Source organism: Littorina saxatilis, linkage group LG14 (assembly GCF_037325665.1).
Source record: "Littorina saxatilis isolate snail1 linkage group LG14, US_GU_Lsax_2.0, whole genome shotgun sequence".
Classification (NCBI taxonomy): Eukaryota; Metazoa; Mollusca; class Gastropoda; order Littorinimorpha; family Littorinidae; genus Littorina; species Littorina saxatilis.
The window spans coordinates 41679173-41702736 of record NC_090258.1 but is presented as its reverse complement, the minus strand read 5'-3'; the positions used below and the strand labels follow the sequence as shown (position 1 = coordinate 41702736).

Sequence of the window (23564 nt, the reverse complement as noted above, 5' to 3'; positions counted from 1 at the left end):
CACCGATTCCGACAGACCCTAATATTAACGAAAAATAGGCTTCTGGACTAAACTTTTACTAAAATGAACATGCGACAAAATCAGAAAAATACTGCATAAATCCATACAAAAAAATACAGTAAAGTAGGTTGTTTTGAACCAATGCCGGTTCTGTCGGAATCATACCCAGAACCTGGTTAAGTGCCACTTTTATTTTAACGCTCTCCAAACAGCCAGCGTGTGTTTGCCAGGCCTGCAACCTGGTTAAGCCACTTTATTTTTAGACGCTCTCCAAAGGCCAGCGTGTTTATTGTCATTTTTCCTGGTGCTGTGGTGTGTGAAACTACGTGTTTTCTGTGAGAAAGTGGTTTTGCCTGTCTCAAGAATCTATAGGGTTAGCTCAGGACTCAAGAATTGTTTAGATTATTCTAGGCGGCCAACAACTTTAATTCTACCTGACATGGAACAAGCTTGTAATGTCCCACTACAGCGCCAACACCATCAGAATTTTGGACAGAAGAAGAACAGCATGTACTAGAAGAGAATAGAAAATATTTTTGAGCAGATGGCCTTAATAGCAGTTAAGGCTAAAACAGAAGGATTAATGAGACTGCCCAAAAAACCAAAAGGGATAGAAGATTTGTTCAAAAGAAAAAGACGGAAAGAAAAGAGAGAGTAGAACCAACACGCCAAGTGTTTACATCACTATCTCGTTTCAAACCAAGCAGATGTTAGCCATGCTATATCCACAGAAGCTTTCACAAATGCTTATTTTGCTCAAGCAGAAATGAAAAAGATATTGTGGAAAGACTGCAAAAGGGATAAGAAATCTCAAAAGACAGGACGCACAACAAATCTTAATTTACATTCAGTTTGGACAGTTTTTGATTATGTGCAAACAAGGCAGGAGAAGCAAAGAAAAGAAGGGAGAATGAAGAAACGTGGCTGACTGGTTGAAAGCAAAAACTGGCTATTCCGATGTCATGCGCGTGACTACGCGCCGTTGCTAGATCGCTTTATGCATTTCCGCGATTTACCCTGTTGGTTTGCCAATCAGTTTTTATCATGGGCAAACTTAACAAATCGAAGAGATGCTCCAGATCGAAGAGTAAGAGAGTACTGGTCAGAAACGCCGCATATTCCTGTCACATCGAGCTCAACAGTCCCAGTCTTAGACTTACAGTGCTTGTTTGTGCGCAACAACAGAAGTATCACACTGCGCCTGCACTGTTAGACAAGTGTTTAAATATAGTAACGATCATGCATGTACGGTTTCAAAATAGTAATGACGTGATTCTAAATTAGTACGATCATGCATGTACGGTTTCAAAATAGTAATGCGTGATCTAAATATAGTAACGATCTGCATGTACGGTTTCAAAAATAGTAATGACGTGATTCTAAATATAGTAACGATCATGCATGTACGGTTTCAAAAATAGTAATGACGTGATTCTAAATATAGTAACGATCATGCTGTACGGTTTGCTGCGGGCCTGCCCTCTTTGGCTGTCTTCTTAATCATCCTGCTTCACACCCTGCTTCAGCTGTGTTATTGTTTTTGCTTCACTCTGTTTCACGCTCGCTTCACTACGCTTCACTACGCTTCACTTCGCTTCAAGGGCTGCCTTCGGCGGCCGCCGAGTGTTAACTTATTCAATTGACTTGTTTATTTTATTCAAGCTTTTGATAAGTGTACTTGGTGGCTGCTTTGAAACTCAACAAAGCCTAGTACTCCCCTTTCACAAACACTTCCCCAAACGCAAGCAACTTCCTCTCCCCCCCTGCAGTCAAAACAAGCTGTCATAGCGGGTTTTCCCGATTGACAAAAATTCTTATTACACACTCAGACTATTTGCGTTTGTTCTCTCCAGTGGCAATTGCATAAGAATATTCTGGTGATGAATAAACGCGCTTTGTGTCATTAGCATCTAAAGATTTCTTGTTTACAATAGTTGTGTTGATCTGATGAAGCGCGGAACTGATCTTAGGGTTGTCATGGTGAAACACTCGCTTCTGAAACAGTGCTTCCTTGTAGTTATCATGCGATATGCTCGACTTTACAACCTGTTTGCTTACACCCTTTGCTTTTTAACCACCCCTTTCTCACTTGCAACACTGTACATCTTTGCACGCAATCCAACATACTCCTTAATTATCTTCCCATTCATTTCATCTTTCATCTTTCCAATAACCTTCTTGTTAACATTTGAGTGCAATGGTGATTCTTTAGGGTAGTCGCAAGTGTCATAAAAAATCTTTTCCTTTTACTGCAGGACTTTCAGCTTCTAGATCTTTGTAAATGTCATCCGCTGGAATGTCAAGTAAGAATGAATCTGTGTCTGTGTAAAGTACTCTCGATTTGGGATATCTTGGTTTCAAATAATCATACAAAAACTCAAGCATCAACAGTTTTGACAACTCTAGCACAGTAAAGCCTATGAATACTGGTTTGTCAAGCTTGACTACAAGTTTTTTCATTAAGATACCATACAGCTGTTCATGAAAGTATTTAAAGTCTTGATACTGTGGTTTGGATGTCAGCTTGATGGCCTCATTTTCTCTTGTAACAAGTCTAACATCCTTTCTCTTGTGTGGGTTTTCCATTGTCTTACCAAAGCAACTGTTGTTCATCAGTTTAAAAAAGTCTTTCTCTGATGCATCAGCGGCTTTGGTTCTCAGTTCTGTGTTTTTCATGATGTAAGGTTTCATAAACTGTTCTTGATCAAATAAAATTATACGATGAACAGCCTTCAAAATTAATCCATGTCTAATGTAAAACTGTAACAGTCTGTAGTGACACACATACTTCTTTTTGTGAAACAGATTGGGCACCAGCTTTGGAGGTTCTCTTGGGTTTACTTTTAACCTCTCAGCCGCTAAAGGATAATCATTATGTAGATCATGAAGTGATAGTGGATAGTCTAAGTCAACTTCTAGTATCCATCCCTTTCGACTGTCTGGGCCTGCTTTTAATATTGTCAGCACAACACATTGTGAAAATGGTCCTGAATAGATCTTAAAGTTCCGAAGTGGAAGCGTCTGACACATTGCCCAACCATACAAATTGTTTGCATCTAGATACATGATGTAATTAGAAGGTTTCATAGGATCAAAGTCGTCCAAGTATTTGTTGTTGGCTTTGCAGTAATTGTGTGAAGCCATACTGATTCCTCCACGTAGTCCATTTTCAATCATCTGAAGTGTAGGTAGATCTGATAGCAAGTCAATCTTTACTCCTGTAAATCTAAGAAATGCATCCCAGCTCATGCCTGGTGCAGATATGTAATGTGAAGGATCTAGATTGTAGTGCTTCATACATGTTCTTCTGTAATTCTCAAATATATCTGCAAGTAAACAAACATCAGCCAACAAATATTGATCATGATAATCACCCATTGTATTACATCCTAATTTATTCCATGCAGTCTTAGCGTGTTCATAGTCTTCGTCACTTATACCTTTACCCTTCAGCCGTGAGAAGTAAGCATCCTTTGGTGGTAACTCATCTTCATCAAACCTCTCCCACGAATCCATGTATTCATATGGATAGACTCCCTTTCTAACTAAGTCACTGTCAAAGTACTTACATGTGATTGGGAAAGCAGTTAGTGATGAAGATAAAGACTCAAGTGTTCCCATCAGATGTTGAGCAGAATCGTAGAAGTATAAACTATTCAGAGTAAAGGCCATGTACTTTTCTGAAGACTGCGCAATGCATCTTGCTTTGTATTCATCAGTTACTGCCTGCATGATCAGATGTGAATCATAACCGCGCAAGTTATGGAAGAAGATTGGAAGCTTCCAAGTCTTAGGATCAAACTTTAATTGTAGATTACATTTGCTGTGTGCTGCTCCTCGGAACTGCCCACTTACATGATCATGATCTCTTACTATTGGATTGTCTGTGTTTGGTGTTAGACTTTGTTCGCATATCCAACACTGTGTGGTAGAGTTAAACTGTTCTTGGTCTTCAGGTTTCATAACAATGTCTGAAAGATTCAGTTGTTTGGAGCAGTCATTTCGCACTTGGTTCATTTGCTGTAAGAAGTTCTTTGCTGCATTAGGTCCTCTGTACAATTGCGGTTTAGAATGTTTACCATCTGAACTAACAACAATAAATGCATATGAACAGACTTGATGATTACTTAGAGTTACTGTTTTAGGTAGGTCTTTTGGTAAAGGTCCTTCATATGGCACAATGATAGATTCAAAGTCAGCATAAACAACATAAGGACTTTTCTGTAGTTTGCATACATTCTTAAAATACACTTTGCTGTCTGGCGGTGGTGTTGTTAACTTCACAACCGCATCATCAACGCTCTTACAATGTTGCTTGTGTATAAGTGCTGCATGAATTGATGGAATACGCAAGAGACATCGCCTACAAAAGTCTTGTTTACTATTGTGATTGCTTGTGCTCGCCATCAGTCTACTCATTGTACGAATCAAAGTGTAATGATATTTTACACCATCAGTCATTAGTAACATGTCAACATGGTTAGTATCACAATCACCAATCGTTGGTGAGTTCTTTGATATTCTGACTGGTTTCAGTTCATCTTCCTCATCCCACGTGTAAACATTTACGGTGATGGGTTTGTTTTGCTGTTCAAATTTGTCAATGCTTGTAATGCTGACAGGAAATTCAATACCAGTAAAGTTTAGTTTATTTCTGTATGCATGATAGTTAGACACTCTTTCTGCATTTTTCTTTACACTGTACAGTCTTGCCAGAACACACCACATAAAACATTTGTCATCATCATTCTTTATGTTCAGCACAGCACGTTTTTTGACAAGAGCAGGAGGTAAAGGTATGTAACTTCTACCTCTGATGGGGGCAAATTTACTTAGCTTCAATTCTATTTTTAGAATTTCACCTTCTGACCATCCGGATCCTTTCATCTTTGCATCCTCTGCAGCTTGCTCAAACCGTTTCATCATTTCATCTGCCCAGTTTCCATTCAATTCTGCCATAGAATTAAGTGCTAGTTGTCTGGTTGAAACATGAACTTCTAGCACCTCATCACTGACTGTTTTGTATTTTATCAAACTGACTATCTGCACTTTTACTGGAGGTTCAATCAACAAATTGTTTGGAATTTGTTCAATGGCGTCTTGCACACTGGACTGCACATTTTGAGGATCCGTTACTTGTAATTCAACGGTGTCAAATACTGTCGATAAAGATTCTAATACAGAGTCTTCCATCGCTGTGAGTTTGATTTTATAACTCAAAATAAAAATATAAATTAAAAAAATGAAGTTGCTTAGAATTCTTTCTCAGAGCTTCCATTTTTGTTAACACTATAAAATCTGAAATAAAAAATCATTTAACATTTGTACCACGTGGAACTAATTGTAATTCCTCTTTTACAAAGGCTCTTTGCGGTGCTGGTTCTCTCAAGTAATATATAGGTGGATTTGTCTCTACTACTCTCTTGATTTCATGAATGTCAATACTCCAGATTGGATCCGTTGCACGCTTCCTGCTGTCACCCTCAGCTTCACCGGGTGCATATAAATATCTGACTTTCTGATTGAAAGGTAGTAATGCCACTGGTGTTGTTGACTTTGGAGCAACAGGTATTGTTTTCTGTTTGATTGCATCAACTGGTCTTAACCCTGTAGCTTTAAATACCTCCAGATTCATTGCTCTAAGTACTGATGGTAATCTTTTGACCCATTCAGTGTTACGCAATTTACTTTCTGTGTCCAAAAATTCCTGATGGTACTGATATGAAAACAGTTTTTCTGCCAACTGTTTGTTAAAGCTCTCAACAATAGCCTGTGACCTGTGGTTTCCTGGAATACCTCTCTTCACTGTAACATGATGTTTTAAAAGAAGCTGGTTGACAGCTCCTTTAAACTCCTTACCATCATCGCACTGAATCATTCTGGGATACTTTAGTGGTCCACGTCTGTAAATTTCTTGCAGGGCAACAGCTGTAGCTATAGCACTTTTCTCTGTCAACGGTTCAGCATCTTTGTATCTTGTTGCAACATCAACTACAGTCAGTGCATACTTATATTTCTTCCTTCTGACTGTGTCATGCGGTAAATACAGCAGGTCTATTTGATGAGTGTCATTCGGTTTAATGTTAACAAAGTGTGGTCGTGTAATTTTTCTTGGTGCAGGTAAATAGATCTGCCAAACTGCCTGCTTTGACAACCATTTCTTTGCTATATCTTGAGAAACACCTGCTGCGTCACTGAGCTTGTCAATAGCAGTTCTTCCTTTCCAGTATCCTTTTGGGGAATAATATATTTTAGATAACAAAGCATCACTCATGGTTTTTTAAATGACAGAATATTAAGATTTGACAGCACGCGCAATAAAGTAAACAACAGCCATACCAATAACAATGAAAACAATCTCGCCCACCTTCTGCTCTTCTGAAGGCTGATAAAAGTCACCCAGTTTTGGAGGAGCACTTGTCTTCATTTTCTTTCCAGTTACAAGATAGTATTCTTGAATGGCTGCATCAACATTGGCAAAGGTTTTGTTTGCATGTCCTTGCTGCCTGAGTTTATCATTCATAAAGTCTAACTGCGCAATTCGTTTCTTCTCGTATTCATCCTGTGCTTTCGCCAGTTGTTCCATGGCTTTGTTGTGCCTTTCCCTCTCTTCACCATTTTGCAGTTTAGAAAACAAATAGTTGCTGCCAGAAAATGCAAGCGCATTTACAATCGCACCTCCCACCATCATAACCAAGCTAGCCATTTTATTGTCTTACATGTTTATATTTTCTGGAATAATTCCTTGCTTCACCAAAAAGTCTTTTGTTGCAAAGGAAGCTGTCACAACACCAATTAGTTTAGCACCGTCTTCGAAGTCTAACTTTCCCAAGTCGGCTGGTTTCATTCTGATGAGACTTTTACCCAGCATTGTGTAACCTACACTCAAGCCTCCAATCACTGCAGCGTGATAAACTAGATTAACTATTGTCTTTTCAGAACTCATTTTTATGTTATCAAAATTAAAATATTAAAATTATTCCATATGAAATGAATCCACTGCAGGTACTACTGTGGGCTTTGTTATTGTTTGTACTGCTTTGTTTGTTGGTTGTGGTGTTTCTGATTTTGGTCTTTCTGATTTTGGTCTTTCTGACACTTTATATTTGCCTTGCCAAAGTTTGTAAAGCAAGTATCCACCTCCTCCAACAACAGCTGCTACAGCTACTTTTCTGTATGATAGAAATGAAGATTTTAATTCTTGATCAGTTTGTGTGACCTTAGTCACTTCAGGAATGTTTGGTGTCTGCTCAACTTCAGACATAATGTTCTGCTTTGCCTTTTGATTTAACTTTTTTTGTCTGTTCCATTCGGCTAGTTTTTTTCCTGCTTCTACTCTACCAGGTTTCTTTGTCACTGTGTTCACTTCTGGTATTTTCGTCTGCTCCACTGTCTGCTTCAACTGATCTGTCATCTTTTTTATTCTGAAAATTAATGTGTTTGAAAGTAATTAATCCAGCAACAAATGGTACTAATAAAGCACCAAATCGATAATACAGGCCACAGGCAAGAGATTCGAGGGACTTGGAAACAACAGGGTCATGAGTTAGATCATGTGTTAAGTCTTCCTCCGAGTCGAGAGGTGTAAAATGTCCAAAAATCTTTGTGTACAAACCTATAACAGTCTGTCCAATACTTCTAACCATCTTAGAACCAAGCACTGATTCATACCGTCCATGATACTTTTCTATATCTTCTGAGGAAAGATGTTGTACTTCTTCCACAGTTAACTGCTGCCCAAGGTAGTGTTTTGTTTTTCCACAAACAGCAAGTGAATACAATCTTTCTTTTTTATCAGGTATAGTCCTACTGTCACAGATTTCAATATCTGTAGCAGTCTGCATCAGCAATTCATCACAGTTCATTTTATTTTGATGCAGAATAAAATAAAAATCTAGTAATTAAACTTGAGTAAGAACTTGGGTAGGAACTTAACAAGAACTTAGGTAGGAACTTGAGTAAGAACTTAGGTAGGAACTTAACAAGAACTTGAGTAAAAACTTAACAAGAACTTAGTAAGAACTTGACAAGAACTTAGGTAGGAACTTGAGTAAGAACTTAGGTAGGAACTTAACAAGAACTTGAGTAAGAACTTGACAAGAACTTGTGTAAGAACTTGACAAGAACTTGAGTAAGAACTTGACAAGAACTTAGTAAAAACTTGAGTAAGAACTTAGTAAAAACTTGACAAGAACTTAGCAAGGATTTCTACAAACATACATACTGAACTGGTTGATCAGTTTTTAAAACCAGTTTCGAGTGCTTAGAAGATTTCAGATTATTCTTTATTCTTTCTCTCTCCTGTTTGTTTTCAATGACATCATTTTCTCGAAGACACTCTTCAAAACTGTCACGGTCCTTTGAATAGAACAATGTTATTGTTTTGAGTTGCTCTCTAAAGTCTTTCAGAACTGCATTGTATTTTTGTGTTAATATCCAAACTGATATTAATGCATGTCGTCCACTGAATGCAAGCTTTGCTAGTGCACTTTTCTTTCTAACAATGTCACGTTCTGCTGCACAGTCATCAATAATAAACAGTGTTGGCGTGTTCTGAAAAAGATCGAAATAATGCTCCAAGCAAACATTTAGACGATCAGAAGGATTTACAATAAATATATTTTGATCAGACCATATGAATTTTCTCTCCTTGTATGTTCTGTTATGCTTTATGGTTGGACAGAATATGACTATGTGTTCAAAGTGATTTATGTAAACAGTCTGTAATAAATCCAAAACATATCTTGTTTTGCCGCAACCTGTTGCCCCACAAATCAAAGAACAGTGTGGATCTTTTGGAAGAAAATCTAGATACTTCATTTTAACACGTTCAATAAACAATATCCTGTAATCTGCTTTCAGAGATGTTTAACTGCGCATCTGACACAACAAACACGTAGATCTTAACTGATTTACTACTACTCCCTACTTCCTTTTCAATTTGTATTGTGATTCCTTCTGATCCGTTTTCAATTCGCCTTCCACTTCCATGCAGTTTGTTGTCGTCAGTTGTTCTGAGATCCAGCCATAACGCATATTTATTTGTCAAGAAATCTTCTACGCCAACACCGTGTAAATGTAGATCTTTAGCCACAAGATCAGATGTTGGGTCTTTCAATCTTCCTCCAGTAAAGTACTTTCTTGCTTCATCATAGTGTTGGTATGGCAGCATGCCAGATGCAAATATTTGGTTTGGCTGCCCTTCAATTGTGCAATATACTCTATTGATTAGTGGATTGTAAAACTTTTCTATTTGCCTTTCATATGAATCTTTTGGTTCCTCAAACAACATAAGTATTCCCTTCATTGACCTAGCTGGTGTATTCAAGTTAATGTTCCAGATTGGATCAGCCTGGCTTTTTGAAAGTGTACTGTGATTCAACACTCTTTCATAATAGATAGGCAGCTTAGAACTGTACTGATTTTCTATAAGTCTAGCCAGTTCAGGATGGTTTACAACATCAAACTCTAAAGAAATTCCAGACACCTTATACTTTGCTTCCGGGTCTTGTGAAAGCATAACACGATCATAACTATTGAAAGTCAGGTCGTATGACAGCCTGTCACGCAATGCTCCTTGATAGAAGGGAGGATGTGAATTTATGAGTTCAAAGTCAAGTGGAATACAAAATTTGTTTCCAAAAGCAACATTGACAGCGTTATCTTTTTTGTTGTCAGCTTTATCTCCGGCTCCTATTCTAACTTTTATCCCATTGTCTGACTGAATCCCTTGAAACACTCTGTTTTTCTTTTCATTGTCAGTTAACCAATTATCTGCATAAACTAAAAATACATCTGCATTATTCAATGACATCACTTCCCGCCCTTCCAGTTTGACAGTAATCTTCCTCACAATTGCTCTTCCTACATTATAAGCCAAAGTCCTATTTGCATCTGAGCCAGATTCTAATTCTAATTTGAATGATAGTCTTACAGTGCCTGGTACAATAACATCGTTCTTACCTAGATTAGGAAACCTAACAGTAAGTATTTCATTCTGATCAATAGTAGAAGGATTATTTGTAACTATAACTGTTTGCCTTATTCCTTTTACCCCGAGAGGTTCTTTCAGCCTTCTGTAAGGATCAAGAACAGAACCGAACGATTGTGCCATCTTTTTTTATTTTCAAAATAAAAAATAAGTTACAAATGGCAGAAGGTGGATTTGAAGATTTATTTGAGCCAGCGGACGACATGAGCGAAGCAATCCCTTTGGTTCCCTACCATCATTCACTGCATTATGAGGTGGCACGACATGAACTTCTGGAAGGTAAAGTTAGAGATTTCTACAAAAGTTTAGGAGAAGAACCTGATGTTTTAGATCCAAACCAGTTCAAAATGGAAGCAAATCATTTATATACAACTAGCGATAAAGGAGAAAAAGTCCAACTTACATATAAATCTAATCCTGCTAAGTTTCTATCAAAAGTTTCACTAAAACAAAAACTTACTGCTAATCGACTTAGGCAATTAGATATTGTGCCTAGCACACGGTCATCATCTTCCCATGTTGTTTCCTTACTTCAACAAGCAGAACTAGGACTACCAACTGCTACTCAAATAGAATCTGTTCCATTGCAAGATCTTAATAAACTTGCAGATGAGGCTGATCAACTTATACAAGAGATAGAGACTTCTTTTTCTGAGGAAACTTCACTGAAGACTCCACATGAACTATTACCTATGAGAGAAATAGAAGCCCTTAATCAATCACTACAAACCATCAGAGGTGAAATAGCAAATAATCTGTCAAAACTAGGTCAGCTGGATGAAGATATAAACAAAGAGAAACAAAAACTTGCTGATGCTGATGATTTGAACCTAGAACAAGAAGTAAAAAACAGAATTTCTAAGCGTTTAAAAGATTTGCAGGAGGAGAAAGCCATAAGGTTAGAAGTTCTAAGTAACAATAGAGAACAACTGAGAACACAGGTCAGCAGAATAAAAAATACAATTCAAAGAATCCTTTACGAAGACACAACTCTTGCTGAAAGAATTAGAACGCTTTTCAGAGAGCAGGGAATCACAATAGCTAGTATACTAACTGCGTTAGGATTTGCAATAAGCACATTAGTGTTAGCACTCACAGGTGGCACTGTCACACCTCCACCTCCACCTTCACCTTCATCTCCATCTGACCCGGGATGGGTAAAGAAACAACTCAAACACATTGCAGAACTATTAAAGAAACTAGCAGCAAAAGCTTTGGATGCACTTCCAGGAATCATTGGTTCAATTGTTAGCTGGCTGTTATCTTTTGCAGGTAAAGTTGTTGGTTTCATGGCTGAACATCTCTGGACTCTAATAGTTTTAATTGCAGGTGTTCTGCTAACGAGAATAAAGCAAAAGTAAGCCTACACCCACTCCACCAATTACTAGAGCAGTCTTCTGCGATTCATGATCATCACTAATACTAACAGCTTGATCATCACTAGTGACAGAATGATCTTCACCTGCAGCGTGATCTTCACTTGTCACGCTTTGTTTCTGTTCATTGTGATATGGCTGTAGCATCGTTCTGATTTCTGAATTCAGTTCTTCACCCTTTCCAAGCGGCTGGGTGTCGCTAGCAATAATGATTTCATTGTTATAATTTGTTATTGTTCCAATCTGCAGCTGGAGATCAGAAGGTAACATGTAAAGGCCGTTACCAACAGCAAAGTCAACTTTTGATCTTGCATAACGGAGAGAGTCTTGATACCTTTTGATGCTGGAAGGCAGATCAACTGCAGAGTTTATGACATCTTCTAAATTTGATAACAACTGTTTCTGTGCATCAAACCCTGTGCTTGTTCTCATTATGTTTGATCGTGTCTGTGCCTGCGAGCCTAGCAAGCACCACGCATATGTTCGGATAGATTCATTGATCCTTTCAACACCTGATCCAGTGAAACCTTTGCCGGTGTCTAATATAAAAGTAGTCCATGCATTGTGGTGCTCTTGTTCTATTGATCCTAACTGTACCTGCACATTTGAAGAAAAAGATGTATGACCTGGCCAGTAATCAAAATTATACCTCCTGTGGACACCCCATAAATATAGTGTTCCCATGCCATGGTTTTTGTCTTGCTTTTGCCTAAAGTCGGTCTTAAAATCTATATTGAATTCATTGCAGAGACGCTCATACACTTTCATGTTTATCCTATTGTTGAATGGGTTCCAGCTCTTTTCATGCGGCATTGGTGCCTGAAGTTCAGACAAGATTCTCCTGCACTGATAGTAAACGTGAAATGTGTACACACACTTTGTCAGTAAGTTTGAATTATTCATGTGGTCTGCATAGGACACTCCACATCCTGTGGTTGCACAGAATATTGCAAAGTTTAACTGATTCTGATAGAACTGAATTGGGTGAGAGTTCCACATCTTTGGAACACTATCATTTTTGATTGGGGGATTTAGGTAAGAATGGAATGGGTCAGGCACTTTAACGCGAATGGATTGTGTTTCTGTTACAGCAAAGTCCAACTCATGGAAAGAAATAGTCTTTGGATTGTAATATGGTCCAGTTTTGTATTTAATGTCTTTGTTGAATTTATACTGAATCATTTTTGTTGTTGAATAAAAAATGTTTATCACACTAACAAATGTGAAGACTAGTGTGCCAGTTAAACTTGCAAACCCTATCAACAATCAAAATGGAGGAATGAAAGTTGCACTGCATGAAATTATGTACAAGGTTACTTGGTATAATATTAGTAAAAAAAAGAATAACAACTGGGTTAGAATTAATGGTAAAACACATTCTGTAGAAGATGGTTACTATGACTTCTGCACTTTAGAGAAAGAATTGTTTGCTCCAGTAGGTATTACAGCGAGTTTAAATCATGCAAGTCTCATTGCTACTCTTACTATGCCCAAAACTAGAGAAGTAAACAGATCATTTGAGTTTCCAACCAAACTCCTTGATATGCTTGGAATTACAAATATATACAAGGGAACACGTCCCATTGACATGGATGTTAACAGTGTACTGTTTGTTCACATGAGAGAGCTTAACACATCCTATAATCTGTTTAATGATCAGCGTTCTGATCTGCTTAGGATTCTTCCACCGAGTGATGCCTCTTTTTGTAAAATGCACGTGCCAACATTTAAGACACTTCAGTTCAAGGACTTGGAGGAAGGGTGTCATGAATTCCTACACATTGATCTGAAAAATCAAAGTGGACAACCAGTTGATTGTTTGTTTAACATTACATTGGAAATAGTTCCATAAAATATTGAGTATTAAAATGTCGAGTGGACCTACAATAGCTTATCCTGTTGCATGTTCAACTATAGAGTTGAAAGATTTAGCAGACGCTATCGACTTTGAGAGCAATGCTGAAGTTGGTGCAGTGTATGCATTCGAGTTTACAGACACTGGTCATTACAAGAGAAAGGAAATCGACGATGAAAAGAAACCAAGATTCCTCAAACTAGGTCAAATCCGTGATGTTAATGTACCTGATCCAATTGTCGATGACATATACTACATGTGGAAACATCAGAATAAAAAATGGGTACTTAGTCCTGTTATGAAAAAGATTGACTGGGAAATGAAGTTTGAATTTGTGAGTCCATACACTCTTGTTGGAAAAGACGACACATTCCGTAAGTCAATCAATGCTAAACCACTAATTGTTAGCCTTGTTCCTGCGTTTAACAGCAGGGGAGAAGTTGCAGTTAAACCTTTCCATAAGAACAACTATCTCATTCACAGAAAACAAAGTGTTGAAAAGGACGCTGACACCATTGTCGATTTTATACCCAAGCTTCCAATAGGGCAGAATGCAACTATGATATTTGATATAGTTGTCAGGAAAAGGGAAGAAACCACAAACACTGTTCTAATGAGAGGAATAAATCTCAACTGGAGACCATTAAATGTTGAAGAAGTCAGAGTATTTATTGCTGTTCAAAAGGATTCTAACACAATAAAAAAACAGACGTCAAACCAAAATGTTGTTGTTAACGCAGATATAAATAATTTAACAGAAATAAGAAGTATTAATCTTACTTATCTTGATTTGATTGCTTTCTACTATACAGATAAGGTGTTAAGCAATGAACAGCTTCAAAGCTTAGCAGAAACACTGGCCAGTGAGAATTAAGATAAATATTTTATATTTTGCATTAAAAAGATGACTAGCAGTGTGAAGCTTTATCCTAATATTGATGAAAGTGCAGCAGAAAGTCAACAATTCAGACTGGCACACATTAGTAATATACAAAAACAACTAGAAGATGAATTAGAAAAATATTCTCGCGCTAGACGTAAGTACTCAACAACTTACAACAGCCTTTCTAATGCCAGCACTGGTTCTACTATCCTTGCATCAGCTGCAGGTGTAACGGGAACAATTCTGTTAGCTACCGGAGTAGGGACTCCAGTTTCTCTAATCCTAGGCGGTGTCGCAGCAGCAGTTGGTGGTTTATCATTTATAGCATCAGCTATAATGAAAAAAATTGTGAAAAAGCTTGAAAAACACGAATCCATTTCCACTCTTGCATCATCAAAATTGTCTAGCCTAAAACTGTCTATCAGTAAAGCACTTGAAGATTCAAAAGTTTCTGACGAAGAATTCAAACAGATACAAACAGACTTTGATGACTACAAAAGTAAGAAAGCAAGTATTCAAACAAAAACACGAGCTGAATATAACAAGCCAATCGATATAGAAGATCTGAAAAAGCAGTTTTTAAAAAAGGGGATTCAAATAGGACGGGAAGAAAAAGTAAAAATAGAATCACTTGTAAAGAGTTAACTATTCGTTTAGACAGTCACATTGCATGTATCAGATATAATTCTAACAGTGAAAGAACATATGAAGTAAAGTTTGTAAATGAGAGAGCGTATTGAGCTTTAGAATGTTGTATAAGAGAAAGGGGGAATGTACGTTCTGGGTTACTGATTCCGACAGACCCGGCATTGGTTCAAAACAACCTTACTTTACTGTATTTTTTTTGTATGGATTTATGCAGTATTTTTCTGATTTTGTCGCATGTTTCATTTTAGTAAAAGTTTAGTCCAGAAGCCTATTTTGCGTTAATATTTAGGGTCTGTCGGAATCGGTGAGCCAGAACGTACATTCCCCCTTTCTCTCGCATACCATCTGAAAAAAGACCCAAAGGAATTCCCTTGAACGTCCTATCAAAGGGCGCATTGTTATTCGGTTACCTTTGCAACCATATCCACACATTCCATGGGAGTAATGCATTTGGAATGAGCTAGGTCACAAACTACATTGACACATACAGTCTAAGCTCAGCTGACACCACTTTGGAAAATTAAGCTTCCATGGACTAAATACCATATCCGGGAAGGCGTACCCCTTGGCAAGGTTACTGCGTGAGCCTGCTTTCGGCTTTGGGCCTTCTATTATCATGAGTTATTTCTAATATGCTGACTGTTAGCAAATGATAACAGATATGTCGCGAAAAAAGATATCAAGCATGAGCCTTTTAGGCGAATGCTGATATCGTTTGTGAGACATGTCTGTTATCATTTGCTAACAGTCAGCATATTAGAAATAACGGTTTTATTACCGTAATTCGACCAAAAGAAATTTCGAAGCGACCCCGCGAATTAGACAGAACAGCCGCAATGGGAACTTGAGCGCTCCCACCTGATTATGTCTGTCAGTCAAAGAGTTATCGTGACCTGGGTCAGCCAATCAGAGTAACACACCTGACGTGATGAATATTCACAGGTCAAATGCATTTGACACACAACAATCTTACAATCGCTTTTTCTTGTTGAACAGAGAGCGACAGATTTAGAACCGACTCCAGACGGATGGGAAATGACGTAAAGATACATTTGACATAAAGCGAGTGACGCAATTTCACTTGATTTTTTCGAACTTAGATAATTTAGATTCCAAGTGAGCGGGTCGGCATTGTGCACACCTAGATGATGGGCGGTGCCTTGCTGTTCCGTAAAGCACCCACCGACAAAACTACCTTTTTGATATTTTTTAGATAAAGAGAGTATTATCTGACAGCATTTGAAGTGTCATTCTTTTGAATAAATCACGCTAATATTGTTGATTTAAAGTTTTACTTTGTCTTGTTAATTTTTAGCTTGATAAACAAAAAGGGTCCCTGCCTGAACGTTATAACATTTAGAGGGTCACCTAGAATCCGTCCTGATTGGTCAAAAAGCTATATGTGGCACTGGATTGGTAATAAATCCACTTAACATTTGGTTGTCAGGGTAAACCGACCAATTATCGTTTTCTCCCCATCTAAACCCTCGGAGTGTTGCATCTGGACATGCCCTAACAACACTCCATGGCCATGGCCAGGAAAGCACTGTTTCCAAAATACTCTCTTTTGTTGACAACGCTTCAAAATGGCCATGCTCCTCCCATCTATCCCTGTGCCATTCAAGTAATGAAGATAACCATGGTTTACACCAGTCAACTGACCTTTGGGACTGGCATCCATTTTGTAGAAGTCATCATCGTCTGTGAAAGCTGTCGCCATCTTCGCTTTTGTCCCATTAGCAAACTTTATCTGAAAGACACATTCACACATACATTATTTTACGAAATAGGACTGACTTTTTCTGGCTATCGTATTTTTTGTACTGGTGTAGTCGACTGTTTGGTCAATCGGTGTCACATGTCATTGATTTAATGTTACGTGTGGTGAGGCTGAGTTATTAGACCATTTACTCGGGTTTTTTTTTTTAAGTAGAAAGGGGCCGGAATTCTGTAGTATATTTTTTTTAAAAAATGGGGTTTGGGCCTATACACAGTTCTTGCAGTTAAAAGCTCTTGTTTTTTTGGAAATGACGTATTGAATCTGTCAAAATGCAAGAATGTTCCAAGTCGACAAATTAGAACAAACCTAAAGTGAAAGCAGGATTTATGTAGAATTACCAAATGAAAAGACCACCTTGATGATGCGTTCAAACTTTGGAACATTCAAACACTAGCTTAAAGTATTCCTTGTCTGTGGTCAGGTGTTATTACATGTAATCCAAACCTCAAATTATAAACATATCTATATTTATTCCTCTTGCGAAGATCAGAGACTGTTGTTTCCCCCGGATAATCACCGACGTACAGATCGTTCAGTACGCTAAATCTGCTTGCCATATTTGTGACCCTCCACCACGAAATGAGTCGCATGTCACCTTTGCATGATTTTCATATTTTTACATTTTCCTAAAGAGTTTTTTATGCTCTATCCAGTAGTGAAAACCGTTTTAGAAAAGAGCGAAAACTGTTTGAGTTATAAGCCTGTGACTTTAGGTGACCCTCACACTGTTACCAGACACTCCCCGGACTTATATTAAGCCTAGCGCAGAACCGCGCGAGGTGACATGCGACTCATTTCGTGGTGGAGGGTCACATTTGTGCTAGCAAACAAATGAAAGAAACCAAGTATAAAGACATCCAACGAAGTGCTTGGTAATGCTTCATGCTAAAACTATGCTCAGGCAACGCTTGTGTGTCAAGAGTCGCAATTTCCGTTCGTCGCCATATTGTATTCAATGCTTGGGGTTACACATTCGTCTAGAAAGGTGAGAACGTTGGATTCAGGAATGGAATCTGTAATCTAGCGATTTTCTAATTTCATTTGTCAAGTTGATTTAGTCTGGAAAGACTATACCCAGACTACAGCATTTCATTTGAATAAATGAACCTTCACACACTTATTTTCCAAGGCATGTTGTGTGTGGTGTCACCAACCTCCCCCCTCCCCTCCTCCCTCTAAAACCACAAAAAAGCTGTTGGGCCGATTTCAAACCGTTACTCTACTCTAGCAACATCGCGAGCAGTTGTACTTCTCAAAGGCAACAGGTTAGTTAGTTAGTTAGTTAGTTAGTTAGTTAGTTAGTTAGTTAGTTAGCTGTTGCTTTTTGGGTCCAGTGGACCATTTAGGCCAAATCAGGACCCCACAAGTTTAAAGGCAGAGTAAGCCTCCCGTAAACCATCACAGATACGGTCAGGCTTTTACACACAGTACAAACACCATTTCATTTAAACACTCACCAATTGAGAACATCCTAGGTGCCCTCCGTAAAGAGCGAACAATTTTCAAAGAATTTATTTTTGCGTGGTTTATCTTACCCCTGAGCCATCGTGAACCCGTGTGATCCAGTTTTCCCTTTTCACAATGCAGTCGTCATAGTTAGTCATTTGAATGCGACTCGACGTGAGCTTATCTACAATAGCACGGTTTTTTTATGCACGAAACAACGGCTGTGGTTCACAAGAACTCTAGCGATGGCTTTTGACTGTTGAGAGGAACGGCGATTTGCACTGATAAACCGGCCGTCGTCTGCTACGACCCTTGCGTGACCCTGCTTCCGGGCTTTTCTTTTTTTAAACTTTCACAACTTCGAATTGTTCTGATCTTGTCTTGATGAAAAACGAATTCTTTTATGATTAAAGAATGTTTGTGTGACAAGCTGTCAATTTATTATTTAGATTTTAAAAGTTAGGTCTAGCGCAAAAACGAGGCGCCGTTGTTGTTAACGGAACAAGTCTACGAAAATAAATTCTTGGAAAATGTCTCACGCTCGACAGAAAGCAGCCAGGATGTTCCCGTTCGGTGAGCGTTCAAATGGAAGTATGCTTGTACTGTATTTAGACGCTCGGGGAGCTCTGTGATGGTTTACGGGAGGCTTACTGTGCCTTTAACATTACACAAATTTAAATTAAACCAATTTCAAAAAACAAAGTCAACGTATCACAGTAAAACTATTATCACAGTAAAACTATTATCACAGTAAAACTATTATCACAGTAAAACTATTATCACAGTAAAACTATTATCACAGTAAAACTATTATCACAGGCGTGGCACCATGGTGCCTCTTCTCTTTTAAGCAGGTGAACATGTGTTATATAAGTGTGACCAGCGTGTAACCTAGCCAAAACACTTTCTTCTTATCTACTTGAAGCCATCAAAACAATACAAGATACGCCCTGAGCATTAAAGGCACAGTAAGCCTCCCGTAAACCATCACAGATACGGTCAGGCTTTTACACACAGTACAAACACCTTTTCATTTAAACACTCACCGATTGAGAACATCCTAGGTGCCCTCCGTAAAGAGCAAACAATTTTCAAAGAATTTATTTTTGCGTGGTTTATCTTACCCCTGAGCCATCGTGAACCCGCGTGATCCAGTTTCCCTTTTTCACAATGTAGTCGTCAGTCATTTGAATGCGACTCGATGTGAGCTTATCTACAATAGCACGTTTTTATGCACGAAACAAACGGCTGTGGTTCACAAGAACTCTAGCGATGGCTTTTGACTGTTGAGAGGAACGGCGATATATGCATAAACCGTCGTCTGCTACGACCCTTGCGTGACCCTGCTTCCGGGCCGAAGGGAAGTAACTCATTTTTGACCTGAGTTCAGGATGGGTCCAAAAAGTGTTCGAGACAATCTGCAAAATTAATTCTTTAAAATATTGCTCGCTCTTTACGTAGGGCACCTAGGATGTTCCCGTTTGGTGAGCGTTCAAATGGAAGGGTGTTTGTTCTGTGTGTACACGGCATAAAGCGCTTTGAACTTCGGATAAGGCGCTATATAAATACCCGTTATTATTATTAAAAGCCTGACAGTATCTGTGATGGTTTACGGGAGGCTTACTGTCCGGGCGTGATTTCCGGTATATTCATAACAGCCGTCCAGCACCAAAACGAGGCGTCATTGTTGTAGAGGATTGCTCCACGAAAATAAATTCTTTGAAAATTTCTCACGCTCGACAGAATGCAGCCAGGATGTTCCCGTTCGGTGAGCGTTCAAATGGAAGTATGCTTGTGCTGTATGTAGACGCTCGTGGAGCTCTGTGATGGTTTACGGGAGGCTTACTGTGCCTGTAATGTGTCAACCACTCATCCCCTGGTCACACATGACAAACTCGGTATTCACCATATTTTGGGGACAAAAAGTGGAGAATTGTATGGGTTAGAAAAGGTAAGTAAAAGGGCTTAGGGGAGGCAGAATAGAGAAGAGACAATAAAAAGATCCTAATTAGATTCACGGCATCGAGAGTAATGCGACCTTCTCTCAGAAGTTAGTAGAGAAGGCTCCCCCGTCCAGCACCCGGGGGACGCGCCTCTACGTCAATTAGGGGGCGCGAGGAGGCAACAGATAATACAGAGACAAAAGACTATATACGCATGGAGAAGTTGCAGTGATTACCCAAGCTCTGACGTAATCACAACTGAGCGCTCACACACTAGTTATAAAGAGCTATTGGTGTGTGGTGACATAATTGCAACAGTCGTCCCGAACGGTGTAAGCTTGTATGGGGTGATTTTAGCCCCTTATTTTGGACACAATTATCTTTTTGATATGATGTCGGACTGCCCATCGCAGGCCATTAGAAAAGGGAAGTGTGCTGGAAGATGTTCATGTATTTACTTTTTGTTGTAGTTTTATGTTGAGTTTTCCATCGGAATGTAATGGTCAGTGTTGTCGCTGTCTTCTTGCCTTTACCTGTACTGTACCTGTGCTCGTCTCTGGGTCTCGTTCTGTCCTTCCGTGCGAGCTCTACTATGTGTGACAGTGTATCGTCACGCTCATAAGATAATTGCCTATGTCAGTTTTTGATGTTCTGAGAAAAACGCAACAAACTTTCTTTGGTTTCTGAACAATCTGCCTATCTCATTTTAGTTATAAATTGCAAACTGCCTATCTCAAGCGGTTACAGCTGGATAAACGTAAGATACAAAGAGCTGGCAGAAACATTTTCAATCAGCAAAACTGCATAACAACCCACAAAGAGCTTTTGCATATTTCACATTCTCAAAACAAGTCTTCCTCTATCATAAAGAAAACGTGCCTAACTCAAGAAACGAGATCGGCAGTTTTGCTAACGTTACCGTGGCAATGGTTTCCGATGGTCTGAGAGTTTGTACTCTCTAACACATGATAGATACCCTTCCAGTAGTTTTCCCTGTAGTTTCACTACAGAAATGCCTATCACTGAGATAGGTATTTTTCTTATGAGCGTGACGGTATGTGTGTAAGTGCGTTTATAGGCTATGTTGTATATTTTCTCTACATGTGTGCGTGTGTGTGTGTGTGTGTGTGTGTGTGTGTGTGTGTGTGTGTGTATGTGTGTGTGTGTGTGTGTGTGTGTGTGTGTGTGTGTGTGTGTGTGTGTGTAACAATAAGAGCTGAGCGCATGTGTAGATAACCGCGACATACAACTGTCTGTCCGACAACTTGTCGAATAACGAATTCTATCGAAAGATATTTATGAAAGTGTATCAGTCGCCAGCCGCCATTTTTCCTCTCTCGGTTCGAACATTTTCGGATCGATTGTCCTTCACTAATACACTACAAAGCAAATGTATGAGTGTGGTAGTGGAAACAAATATGAGGTACGGCTGTCTGCGTGACAACTTGTCGAGTAAGGAATTATATTGAAAGATATCTGTGAAAGTGTGAGACCACAGCCGATCAAAAGTCCGTCTGCTACGAACAGCTTCGATTCGAAAGTTTTCGGGGTCGATTATTCTTTTCTAAGATACCCAAAACAACGTTAAGGAAAGCGCTTTTGCAGAAAACTGTGACATGCATCTTCCCGTCGGATAGCTTGCTCGATAAGGCCTTCTATTAAATGATATTTCAGAAATAGTGTAAGACTAAGAGTGATGTTTGCCGTACGTTGAAGCCTCTCATTGCGGACTCTTAAAATCTGACTGCTGTGACCGAAAACGAGGCAAAAATGAAAATTAGTAATTAACACTGTTAATTACTAATTTTCACGTGAAAATGGTAACCCTATGTTTTTGGCACTGGTAAGCCGTCGTCGCTGAGCGAGAGAGTTCTCGTGATTGTTTTAATTAAAAAACTCATTCATAAAAACAAGAGACTATATGTTTCTGATCAAAACGAATGATTAGTCTGCTGTATCATTCGCTTGTCGGAAAGCTCGGCCTACGCGCATCTCTCAAATATGACTTTCTCTTGTCTACTGGCTCGGAAGATTTATTCTACTCCAAAATAGCACTTCTTTGCACCTCTTATGACTCCTTCGTCCTCTAGAATCCCGTACCCATACCAAATAAGAGCTGATTTGGTAAAAAATAAAATAAAAAAAAGAACATTATACTTGCAAAACCCGTCGAACAGCCATTTCCGGTGCTCGATCGCCGACATTTTCAGCTTTGAACGCTATTTACGGGAAAATATCAACCGCTCCCTGACTTCGTATGCATCGGGAAACAACGTTAGTCATCGCTTGTTTGTTTGCTCGTTCATGGGCTGAAACTCCCACGGCTTTTACGTGTATGACCGTTTTTACCCCGCCATTTAGGCAGCCATACGCCGCTTTCGGAGGAAGCATGCTGGGTATTTTCGTGTTTCTATAACCCACCGAACTCTGACATGGATTACAGGATCTTTTTCGTGCGCACTTGGTCTAAAATTGTGCTTGCGTGTACACACGGGGGTGTTCGGACACCGAGGAGAGTCTGCACACAAAGTTGACTCTGAGAAATAAATCTCTCGCCGAACGTGGGGACGAACTCAAGCTGACAGCGGCCAACTGGATACAAATCCAGCGCGCAACCGACTGAGCTACATCCCCGCCCCGTTAGTCATCGCTGAATCAGTAGCTTACCTTAAATCCCGACATAAATCAAACAATACCTAGAAAACAGACAAAACTTGGCTTCAAACGTGTCAGGCGCGGCCTTCCGCTCGGCCTGTATCAGGTTATCCCCTGTGTGATGACAGTTGTAACAAGGAAACATGACAACCTTTTTCTGAGAATGAGCCAGTCGCAAAAGTAATTACAACTCACCGCTATGGACAGCAGCAGGAGGTCAGTGAGGGGTTGAGGTGAAGGCAGACAGCGATGATGATTGTGTAAACAGGTGTTGTCGCTTTTTTGAGACGACTGAATGACTACCAGGTAACTTCCGCGTCCTAGTCAGTGTTTTATGGGTACGTCACGTGACAAGTGCAGATGCACCTTTATATGCAATGGATTTCACGGCCCACTTATTTTTAGATCAGTGGCCCAAGGCAGAGTACAGGCACATGAACGAGTTTCTTTATCTAGTGCTTGTCTCGTATAAAACCTGGATAGCCGCAGTTGGTATGCAATAAATCTAAAACTACAAATAGCAGCCTCTCCAAATTTCACAGAACGACGACAAAGACCCTCATCAGTACATGTCCCAGTACTTAGAGTAAACAGAACCCGAGAATAGACGTTGTAGCGGTTTTCCGTTAAAAATATGTATACGTTTGTAACGTCCAAGAAACACATATGACATGCGTTCAACTTTGTACACTTTGCAACGAATGGTGCCATTACATGTGTGCCAAGTTTCAGAAACATTCTTTAATGGGCTCAAAAGTTATGATCGTTTGAAAAAAGGTGACAAATACTGTCCCTGGTGTCTTTCGCGCAACTTTTTTAAAGGACTGTTTCTATAATTTTGTTTCTCGTTCTCCGATAGGATGCGTATAGCCTTCACGGATGATGTGAACAACTTGCTCGGTAGCAGTTGCAGAAAAGAACTGTTCACGTGTTTTGAACACATCTGTGCTGTATAAGAAAGAAGTAAAGAAGACAAAGAATCAAAAA

General features: G+C 39.2%; 1 protein-coding gene across 1 annotated transcript in view; it reads right to left on the bottom strand.

Moving 5' to 3' along the window:
- Positions 1–22912, bottom strand: part of LOC138947803 (uncharacterized) — a 217600-nt gene extending 194688 nt beyond the window's left edge. The window contains exons 1-2 of the mRNA XM_070319361.1: positions 22773–22912; positions 16416–16503 (exon numbers count right to left, since the gene is read on the bottom strand). Coding sequence (XP_070175462.1) covers positions 16416–16473 — 58 coding nt within the window. The 5' untranslated portion in view covers positions 16474–16503; positions 22773–22912. The remainder of the gene's footprint in view (positions 1–16415; positions 16504–22772) is intronic.
- Between the last annotated feature and the right edge of the window lie 652 nt (positions 22913–23564).